General features: G+C 42.9%; 1 protein-coding gene across 2 annotated transcripts in view; it reads right to left on the bottom strand.

Moving 5' to 3' along the window:
* blmh (bleomycin hydrolase) overlaps positions 1–7,822 on the bottom strand; it is an 88,157-nt gene extending 80,335 nt beyond the window's left edge. Inside the window, exons 1-3 of one of the 2 annotated variants that reach the window (XM_063031108.1) lie at positions 7,669–7,795; positions 2,312–2,465; positions 99–296 (exon numbers count right to left, since the gene is read on the bottom strand). Coding sequence is in view for 1 of the 2 variants with exons in the window: in XM_063031107.1 (XP_062887177.1) it covers positions 99–296; positions 7,669–7,678 (208 nt within the window). In the remaining variant the exon portion in view is untranslated. Of the gene's footprint in view, positions 1–98; positions 297–2,311; positions 2,466–7,668 lie in introns of both variants that reach the window. The other variant, XM_063031107.1, reaches the window with a different exon arrangement.
* Positions 7,823–11,104: the final 3,282 nt, after the last annotated feature.

Below are 11,104 nucleotides of genomic sequence, written 5' to 3' on the forward strand. Positions count from 1 at the left end.
AAAGAAGCACTTGGTTTAAAATATTTCACATTATTTCTAGCAGTGTCGAATGCACAATTATCGACTGCTTCAGAACAATTCTTTGTACTGTCTTTTACCTGAATTTTTTTGGTTGGTAACTGGCTTTCCTTCTGCAGGGATGACATGTTTGAATACCTGTGAGGTTTCTTGAATAACTTGCCGATGGAGGTAAGACTGTAGAAGGTCACCACTAGTTGCCACGTTCTGGGCAAAGCCGTACTGTGGCACAGCCTTGAAGTTTCTGGTGAAAGTTGCCACCTTCTCTTGGGATAGTCCTGAAACAAGAATCAAAAATAAAATCCAAGTTTATACTTCACAGACAATTTACTTCATCTTCTTTCCAAACCCATTTAATAGACATCAGTTTTATCTGAATACATTCAGTCACTGAACTCTCTTCCTCCTCTTTGGCAGTCCTGCAGATCGAGGATCACTTTCTGCACACTTTCTGTAGCCAGGTAGCTGATGAAGCCAATGTTGTAGAGCAACAAACCAGTCTGCACTAAGGAAGAGAGAAAAACTGAGCCAAAAATCACAGATGGATAACTGACAGAATTGGACCATTCTGCTACAGAGAATTCAGGAATTCGACATTGAGCCCAAGAGGCTGCATTGTGCTCAGAAAGAAGACAAGGTGCTTTGTCTCAAGCTTCAATTGGGATCAACAGAACAGTAGAGTAGTGCAAGTGCAAGGTGAATGGATGCAGGCTTTTTCCTGGGTTGGGTGAGACTCGAGGTAGAGGTCACACATTTAGGGTGAAAGGTGAAATATTTAAGGAGAATCTGAGGAACTCAGCTATTCAAGCTGTATCTCTGGCAGGAAAGGAATGTTGATGTTTTAGGTTGAAAACCTGTATCTGGACTATAGAGTAGATTGTTTATTGCTCCAGTTCCAGTGTATGCCATTTCCCGTGTCTCCAATATGCAAATCCACCACATCTCTGCATAATGTGTCAACTTCGGAGAAGATTCCTCCCCTCCCAAAGATGCTGCTCGACCTGCTGAATTCCGCCAGCATCAAAAATCTGCACTGGACTGAGAGCGGAGAGATTGCCAGTAAAGGAGGGAGGGGGGAGTGGTGAGACAGGAGTCCGAGGTGATTAGTTGACCAAGGAGGGGTACAAGGTTGTGTCAGATGGTGGAGGGGGAAATCCAAGGGTACAGTTTGGAGACTGTGGCAGGTGAGTGATAGATGGCGGCAGACAAAGATTTAAAAAATGGAGAGATAGATCGAGCAAGTTAGAGGGAGGGGTGTGTGAATACTGGAACCAGCTGCTGGAGGATGATAAGCAGGAACACAAAGGGCAACCAGTGCTGGACTCTAATAAGTGGAAAGAGACAATAATTTCAACTTCCAGCTACTAAGAAGACACGATAACTCCTATACTTTATCAGGAGTTTGAGGAGATTTTGTATGTTACCAAAGCCACTTGCAAATTTCAACAGATATACCGTAGGGAGCATAACTGTCTGCATCACCATCTGGTATTGGGAGAGGGGGCACTGCACAGGATCGATACAAGCTGCAGAGAGTTGTAAACTTAGTCAGCTCCATCATAGGCACGAGCCTCCATAGTATCCAGGACATCTCCAAAAAGCAAAGCCTCAGAAAGTCAGCATCTATCATTAAGGTCCCCCATCATCCAGGACATGTCTTGTTCTCATCAGGGAGGAGGTACAGGAGCCTGAAGGCTCACACTCAGTGATTCAGGAACAGTTTCTTCCCCTCTGACTTCTGATTTCTTAATGAACATTGAACCCATGAACACTACCTCAATACTTGTTTTATTTTTATACTACTTAACTATTTAATATCCATGTATACTTACTGTAATTCAGTTTTTCTCTATTATTATACTGCTGCCACAAAGACAACAAATTTCATGACATATGCCAGTGATATTAAACCTGATTCTGAAGAGCAAATGAGGTGAGAATGGGACCCATTAGGGGAAGAGGTGATTAACAGCTGGAGCCCCAGACTGGGGGTGGTGTATTCTGTGTGGTAAACTGTGCCTGTATGTGTGTTGATGGAACCAGGAGCGGGAGAGGGACAATGATGGGTAAATGGGGGGGGGGGGGCTGGAACAAAAATGGGAATATCAGTGGAGGAATGGAAGGAGAGGGGGTAGGGGAGGAATGGAGGGGATGTGAAAGTAACTGTAGACCCTGTCCCAGATGGGGCAGATAGTGTCAGTGGCTCTGCAGCTAGGGAGGCACTGTGCTCCTTTAGCCATTTATGCAGGGCGCCTGTGCGATACAACAGCATGGTGTTGAAGCTGTCACAAACCTGGCAGCTGCCTCTCCAGGGGTCACAGGCCAGGGATTCCCAGGAGTCGGTGGGATTGTCGCAGTCCTCCTGGGAGACTTTCAGCACAACCTTGAATCTTTCCCTCTTTCTGCCTGGAAGTCACTTCCCTTGACAGTTTAAAACAGAGTGGGTGCTTCAGAAAAAAAGAAGAAACAGAAAATGCCAGAAACACTCAATAGGTCAGGCAGCATCTGTCTAAAGAGAAACATTTAATGTTTGAGGTCAGAAACCCTTTGTCAAAATTGGGAAAAACAGAAAGCAAGTTAGTTTTTAAAAGCAAAGAAGGCAGGGAAGAACAAAAGGAAGATCTCTGATAGGGCAACACCAAATAGATTATTCAGATTAGAGACAAACTATGTCCCTTTCTTGGTGCTATGAATTGCGAATAACAAGGTCGTAGGACGTGCCCAGTAGACTAGGCTATGTAAATGGGGAGAGAAATCCTGAACCAAACCTGACAGAAATACTGGGTTCTGAAACAAGCAAAGAAAAGAATTCGAGAATTCAACATTGAGTCTGCAAGATTGCAGTGTGCCCAATCAGAAGATGAGGTGTGGCTGAAGCACGTGTTGGGCCTGGTTGTTAAAGTCAGAGTGCCACTTCAGTTCTCCATCTCACTCCCACCCATGAGGCCCAACGCAAGCTTGAGATCAAGCAACACACATCGAAGTTGCTGGTGAACGCAGCAGGCCAGGCAGCATCTCTAGGAAGAGGTACAGTCGATGTTTTGGGCCGAGACCCTTCGTCAGGACCAACTGAAAGAAGAGCTAGTAAGAGATTTGTAAGTGGGGGGGGGAGATTGGAAATGATAGGAGAAGACAGAAAGGGGAGGGATGGAGCCAAGTGCTGGACAGTTGATTGGCAAAAGGGATATGAGAGGATCATGGGACAGGAGGCCTAGGGAGAAAGAAAAGGGGGAGGGGGGAAACCCAGAGGATGGGCAAGGGGTATAGTGAGAGGGACAGAGGGAGAAAAAGGAGAGAGAGAAAAAGAATGTGCGTATATAAATAAATAACGGATGGGGTATGAGGGGGAGGTGGGGCATTAGCGGAAGTTAGAGAAGTCAATGTTCATGCCATCAGGTTGGAGGCTACCCAGACGGAATACAAGGTGTTGTTCCTCCAAACTGAGTGTGGCTTCATCTTTACAGTAGAAGAGGCCGTGGATAGACATATCGGAATGGGAATGGGATGTGCCCCTCCGGTCTTCTCCTATCATTTTGGATCTCCCCCTCCCCCTCCCACTTTCAAATCTCTTACTAGCTCTTCTTTCAGTTAGTCCTGACGAAGGGTCTTGGCCCGAAATGTCAACTGTACCTCTTCCTAGAGATGCTGCCTGGCCTGCTGCATTCACCAGCAACTTTTATGTGCGTTGCTTGAAATTCCAGCATCTGCAGATTTCCTCGTGTTCAAGCTTGAGATACACATTTCGTCTTCTTTCTGAGCACAATGTAGCATTCTCAGCTCAATATTGAATTCTTTGTCTGTCCAAGGATTGCCCAATTCTGCCAGTCATCCACCTGTAATTTTGGCTCAGGTTTTCTCTTTCCCTTCGTATAGACTGACCTGATGGGTGCATTGCACAGTTTCTTACCAGTCACACATTTGGTCTCACTCTTTTGTTCTCTCCAAACATTGTCCACTTTCTCTGCTATTAAAAGGCCTGTTTTCTCTCTTTCCTAGTTCGGCAGATTTTTTGATTTTTATTGTCCATTCCTGGTGTCAAGCTTATAACTGGTGAAAACCTACTCAATGTAACTAGCCAAGTGTATCTAGGCTTTCGATGCAGGGGATGTTTGCCCTGGAGAGAGCACCAACCTGATTCACATCATTCAGAAGAGTTGAGGATTTTTCAGAGATTGCTTCAGACCATAAGATACAGATGCAGAATTAGGCTATTTGGCACATCAAGTCTGCTCTGCCATTTCATCATGTCCGATCCATTTTCCCTCTCGCCCCAATCTCCTGCCTTCTCCTTGTATCCCTTCATGCCCTGACTAATCAAGAATCTGTCAACCTCTGCCTTAAATATACCAAATTACTTGGCCTCCACAGCCGCCTGTGGCAATGAGTTCCACAGATTCACCATCCTCTGGCTAAAGAAATTCCTCCTCATCTCCATTCTAAAAGGTCGCCCCTCTACTCTGAGGCTGTGTCCTCTGGTCCTAGACTCTGTGGCCATCCTCTCCACATCAACTCTATCGAGGGCTTTTGTTATATCTTTCCATTAATTTAACTAATTTAGAATTAATATTATGAATGTGATTCTAGATTAGACAAACCTAAGGTCAAGGATTGGGCTGCACCTACTACTCTCTACGTTCTTGTGCACAGTTTAAAGTACCAGGACGTATAATTTGTGTGTCTCAGTCTGAAATATCGACTGTTTATTCCTTTCTATAGATGCTGCCTGGCCTGCTGAGTTCCTCCAGCATTTTGTGAGTGTTGCTTGGATTTTCAGCATCTACAGAATCTCTTGTGTTTGTGAGTATAATTTGGATGATTTTGTTTAAGTATTTGGTGCCACACAAAATCTCTTTTGACAGCAAAGCAAAAATCAATACTTACACCGAACAGTGGCTTTCCCATTTTAAACCTAGCTAATCTAGTCCTTGAGGATTGATTTGGATTTTGTCTATACTTGTACCAACTCATAAATGGGACAGGAATTAGAATTGTTCTATCTCTCTATTTAATGAATCTAAAATCTGAAAACATGACATTTTCGTCCTGAATTCAGTTCAAAATGTAGTGAACGTGGAAGGGTAAGCAAAACTGCACGTTAATGTTCAGCAATAAATAAGCCTACGTATCCTTGCATGCACAGATAACAACCAAGTGCAAGGAAGCAAAAGAAAAGTGGCTTAAAGACAAATGTGAGTTAATAGAACAATTGCAGAAGACCAACAACAGCAAACATATGTACGACGAGATCAAAGAGCTCACAAATCGGAAGAAAAGCAGGGCAACAACAGGATGTATAAAAGCAAAAGACAACTCTACAATTATGGAAAAAGGAAAAATAATGCAAAGATGGTCAGAATACATCAAAGACCTATAAGACGACAAAGACCGAGAGGACAACTTTGATATTGGCAACAACAACAAGGGCCCAGCAATACTGAAAAAAAGTGGAACATGCTATGAAGAAAATGCGAAAGGGGAAATCACCAGATAACATTCCGGTTGAATAGTATGAAGCGCTAGAAGATTTTGGTGTAGAGAAATTAACAATCTTATTGAATAGAATATACAACAGTGGCAAAGTACCAGAGGATATTTTAAAGACAGTATTTATTGCACTGCCAAAGAAACCAGGTGCAACAGAGTGTGGACAACACAGAACAATTAGTTTAATGAGCCACCTCACAAAAAATTCTACTTAGAACCATCACGCTCAGAATAAGAAACAAAATTAAACCAGAGATCAGTGAATAACAGTGCGGCTTTGTCAAAGGCAAGGGACAATCAAACACCACATATTCTCAAGAATATTATCGAAAGGTCAATTGAAGTACAACAAGACCTATACTTCTGTTTCATTGACTACACAAAAACCTTTGACACTGAAAAACCAAATCATCATGAAAATGCTTAAAGATATTATCAACGGAAAACATCTAAGAATAATCACGAATCTCTACTGGCAACAAAGTGCAGCCGTATGGATAGACAACGAGATTGGTGAATATCAGCCAATAAAGTGAGGAGTCAGACAGGGTTGTGTTCTATCACCAGACCTGTTCTCCCTGTACAGTGAAAACATCATGAGAACTATACAAGATCTACCTGGAATAAGTATAGGAGGATACAATATCAACAACCTCCACTACATGGATGATACAGTACTGACAGCAAACAGTGAAGTAAATTTACAGAAACTATTATCTACCATCAACATAGAGAGCAAAAGACGTGGCCTAACCTTAAACAAAAAGAAAACTGAAGTAATGGTCATATCAAAGAAACCTGATATCCCAAACTGTAGGATGGTATTGGGAAATGAAATCCTGAAACAAGTCCACAACGAGTACCTTGGATCATGGGTAACATCTGATGGCAAATGTGAAACAGACATAAAAGCAAGAATAGCAATGGCAGGAACAGCATTTACAGAAATGAGAAACATCTTAACGAACAAGAAAATAGCAATTGACATCGGCCTTAGAACTCCCAGCTGCTACATTCTTCCTGTATTGATGTATGGCTGCGAGTCATGGACCATCACAAATGCAATGAAAAAAAGAATCAATGCAGCAGAGATGTGGTTCCTCAGAAGAATGCTAAGCATATCATATACGGACAGGATAACCAACGAAGTTCTACAAAGAATGAAAACAAAACGTACATTACTTTAAAAAAAATCAGAAAACAGCAATCAAAATTATTTGGACACATCATGCGAAGAGAGACATTAGAATATTTAGTTACAACTGGAAAGTTGGAAGGAAAAAGCAGAGGCAGACAGAGAATGAAAATGATAGATGGAATAACATCATGGTTAGAAACAGGGGAGGCAACGACTACAATTCGGAGGGTCAGGGACCGTGAAGGATGGAGAGACATGATCGCCCACGCCGAACGGCAAGGCACCTGAATATATATAAATTTTGGAATGACCAAATAACATTCAATTAAAACAAACGTAACTCTCCTCACAAAGCATAGGCCTAATCCTTTCTTAAAATATAGTTAAAGGATCCATAGTCTTGATATTGATCAAAGTTCTTACCCGACATCGTGAGGGGAGCCTTACAATATTGCCCCTGCTACCCTTCCATTGTTTTGGATCACTAGCGACACCCAACACTTAAGTACAGCAACTTCATTCAGTTCAATGATTCTAAAAGCGGAACTAAACCGGGTGAGATGCAAGACACTTCAAACATCAAGTTCCCAATTTTCCAGAAAGTTTGCCACTTTATATAGCACTTAATTCCAAAGCAGTTTCGCACTTTGCTGTACTAATCCTGCGTACAGATAATCTGAAGGAAACACGTCAGCATGAATGTTTCGCGGCCTCTTCCTTACTTTGTTCAGCTTATTTTTTAAATTTAGTTTCTTCAAAGGGGTAATAATGGTGTCCGGGGAATACTGGAAATGATTGGAACAACTCAAAGAAAATCCCAGACCTTACACAATTATGCACATATTTATTTGCAGGCCCTAACACTGACTCAGCATCCATTGAGCTGCGTTGAAGCTCCAGTTGCACGTTGAAACCATATACAACTGGGCGAATCACATCTGCACAGCCTTGGCATAGAGAGACAGAAGCAGCGGTAAATGGCCAGGTGTTGCCTGCGCGCACGGCAGAGTGAAGGAATAGCTTCTTACCCCCTGCCATTCCGTCGCACGACAAGCAGACACAAAGTTGCCTTCTTCAATTTCTACAACTTTAGATTCCCTCGGCGTCGGGGAGGCTGCAAAGCCTTAAAGCAGCAACCGGAAACCGGAAACCGAAGTAACTTCAACCGGCAAAGAGCCGGCGATCCCGCAGCGTAAAGCTTTGTCTATCTGTAACTGCAAATGCACACTCCCTGTTTTCATTTGGCAAGAGCAATAGGGCATCCTTTCAAAACTTTGATATCACATTCAATATGAAAGCTAGGAGGGGAGGATGTAGAAATTGTTTTCGGGTGAATAGTCAATTGCAAAATGCTGAGATTTTAATCGCTGCTTTTAAAGTTCTTGCGGATAAAAGGTAGCATTTTCTTTATTTACTGCTAGATATTTAGAAATCATGGTTCCTCAGTCAGAGTTAGGGGCTGGTTGTCGGTGTATCGCTAGAGCTAACTCTCAATGAGATTAATTATCTGGATGTAGCGATGAGTTGCTGAGGTATTGGTTTATTATTGTCATGTATCACACGATACAGTGAAATCCTTTTCTTTGCCTGCCATCCAGGCAATTTATGCCGCATATTATTACATCAAAAAGGAAAACAGAACACGGAATACTGTACAGCTCCAGGGAAACAAACAAATTTGAAGAGATTGGGGTAGGGTGGTGGATGTTGAGAAGGGCAAAATAAATGGTGACCATAGGGGAAAGGAGCAGAATCGGGCCATTCAGCCTACCATGTCTAGTCCAGAATTCAATCAGAAAAAGACCCTGAATTGGGAACTTGGAGAAGAGCATCAAATGCCAGTCAGGTTTATCTGGGGCAAATAATATCTAAATTGAGAGTAATAAGCTTTGGAAATTGAGAGTTGAATAAGTAAAGCATCATGTTTGAAACTTTGGAGCGAATCATTGTGCTGTTTGAACCAATGATTTATAAATATAGCTATTAGGAGAGTCGGTGTGTTTTATCATGTACTGCATTTAATTAGCAACAAAACAAAGACAGTATGAGTTGAAGAATGCAAGGCTGCAGGAGCTGCCTGCCATTTAGGGCTGTGCTGATGGAGAGAGAGAGAGACAAACTAGCCCAATGTGGCAGATGGATGCCCTGGCTTACTCAGATACAGACAGAGAAAACAACCACCTAAAGTTGTGGATATTATGTCTCAGTACCTGAAATGTGCCGCCTTGAAGTACCATCCTTCAGATTTATGCTCAGTGTAAGACCATAAGTAGCTACTGACACAGATCAGATTGGGAGTGGATGAAGAATTAAAGCAGCAGGCCACAGAAAGCTCAAGGTTGCCTCTACAAATTGTTAAACTGCATGTAATGTTCAAGAATGTTATGCTGTTTCAACCGATCTCACCTGCCAGCTGCCATCACCATGACACGAGGAAATCTGCAGATGCTGGAATTTCAAGCAACACACATAAAAATTGCTGCCTGGCCTGCTGCGTTCACCAGCAATTTTTATGTGTGTTGCCATCACTATGAGCCAGCCTTGTTCAACCAGTTCACGATTATCACCCAGAACTTTCTGGAAAAAAACATATACTTACCTCATTCATGTGATCATGTTCACCACCGCCATTTTGTTTTCTTTGAAAAAATTAGGCTATTTTGCAGAATATTTTTACATAGATTTCTTTCAATAACAGACAGTATTTTGTACATATTTTTCTTCGTACAGTCCATCTGTGTAATCATATGTTATTTAAACAACCCACTTATGTTCTATTCATAAACTGTGCGCAATGGAGGCTCGGTGAGGTAACGTTAGTGTGGCCTCCCGTGGTAAAACCTCTGCGTTATTTGCACCTTTGACGGATGTGTCATATCACATATTTCTGACACTTGGAGACTGTTAGTTGTCATTATTCAGTTGTGGGTGGTAAACAGATTTTGAGTGGGCCACAAAACTGATGGTTTTCCAACAGTAGGTGACATCTGTCTCAGCATGCCCTCCCCTGCAGATAGACAATATAATGCAGAGTTCTGTTGCCAGGGGTGAGATGGAACAGATATCAATTCATCTTTCACCATACCTTCTGTGCAAAAGGGTGATCCAGCCAGAGATGAAGGGTGATCTTCTCGTGGCAACTTCAAGGGCAACTGAGATTCCAAGAAGATCTGCGTAGCGATTTTCTCACACAACGCGCAACTCAGACTAGGTTCCACTCTGTCTCTTTCCTCTCTCCTCAGGATCTACCCAATTCTTCCTTCACATCACACTTCCCGTTTCTCTTCCTACTTCACCCACTCCATCTGGCCATCACTCACACACTCCTCGCACTGTTTCCATTGGTCACCCCGAGCTGCCTCACTTGATTCCATGCTCCACCTTCCTCTCCGATCAGATTCCCTCACCTCCCAGCCTCTGTCACAAATTCCTCATCTCCCTTCCTCCATCTGCCTACCAGTCCCCCTCAACTAGATCCACCTATCATCACCAAGTTCTTGCTTCATCTCTTCTCCCCACCTTTTTATACTGGCTGCCTTCCCTCTATCTTTCATTCCAGGTGAAAGATCTCAAACCAAAACGTTGACTGTCCATTTCCCTCCACAGATGCTGTCTGGTGGGCTGAGTTCCTCCTGGATCTTCTTTGTTGCTCCAGAATCCAGCATCAACATACTCTCGTGCCTCCTGTACCTTTTGGGCAGTTGTAGTGACAAGGCACTTTGGCACATAGCATTAACCTAGTCAGGGAATTGTCTGTGTTCCATCTCTTCTTGAATCTGTTTCAAGGTTACCACACTTCAGTTCAAAAGGAACTCTTCATGAATGTCTCCTTAAGGGAGAGGTGATGGGATATTGTTGCAAGATGCCAGAGGTTTAGATTGTGTAGATTCCAGTGTAGGATCAGCTAGCATTCAGATTGAGCCTTCTCAGAAGAGGGGCAGCTGGACTCCAGCACCTTGTGTTCATAAGCTGCTTCTCTACACAGCTGAAACAGCCTCTGCTAAAGGTAGCAATCAGGATTTGCACAGCATTGTAAATGGACTTCTTGTCTTTGCCTGTGGCCTTATCCATGGTGCCCCCATGGATTTATTCTAACTCTGGCAAAGTGGAAGATAGCCAGTGAGTCTGTGATATCTGTGCTACAAGGAATGGACTACAAGGATTTTGCACTTGTCACTAGCTTCCCAACAATGCAGTGAGGGAACTGTCCAGCATCTAACCAGCTTTGGTTTGGGCATGGCAATTCATTCTTCTTACTTTCTGGAACAGATGAGAACCGCAGGAAACTGAGGGATGTTTGCTACCCCTGAGAGGACAGTCTTAGTGATCAGAGTCTCACTGACCAAACCAACTGTGCTTATTCAATGATGTCACAGACTGTACCTCATGACATTAGCAAGTACCAAGGCAAAATGGTAACCCACTTTTCAATAGACTGGCATTTGAAATGGCCAGTTCAAAATT

Source organism: Mobula hypostoma, chromosome 23 (assembly GCF_963921235.1).
Source record: "Mobula hypostoma chromosome 23, sMobHyp1.1, whole genome shotgun sequence".
Lineage (NCBI taxonomy): Eukaryota > Metazoa > Chordata > Chondrichthyes > Myliobatiformes > Myliobatidae > Mobula > Mobula hypostoma.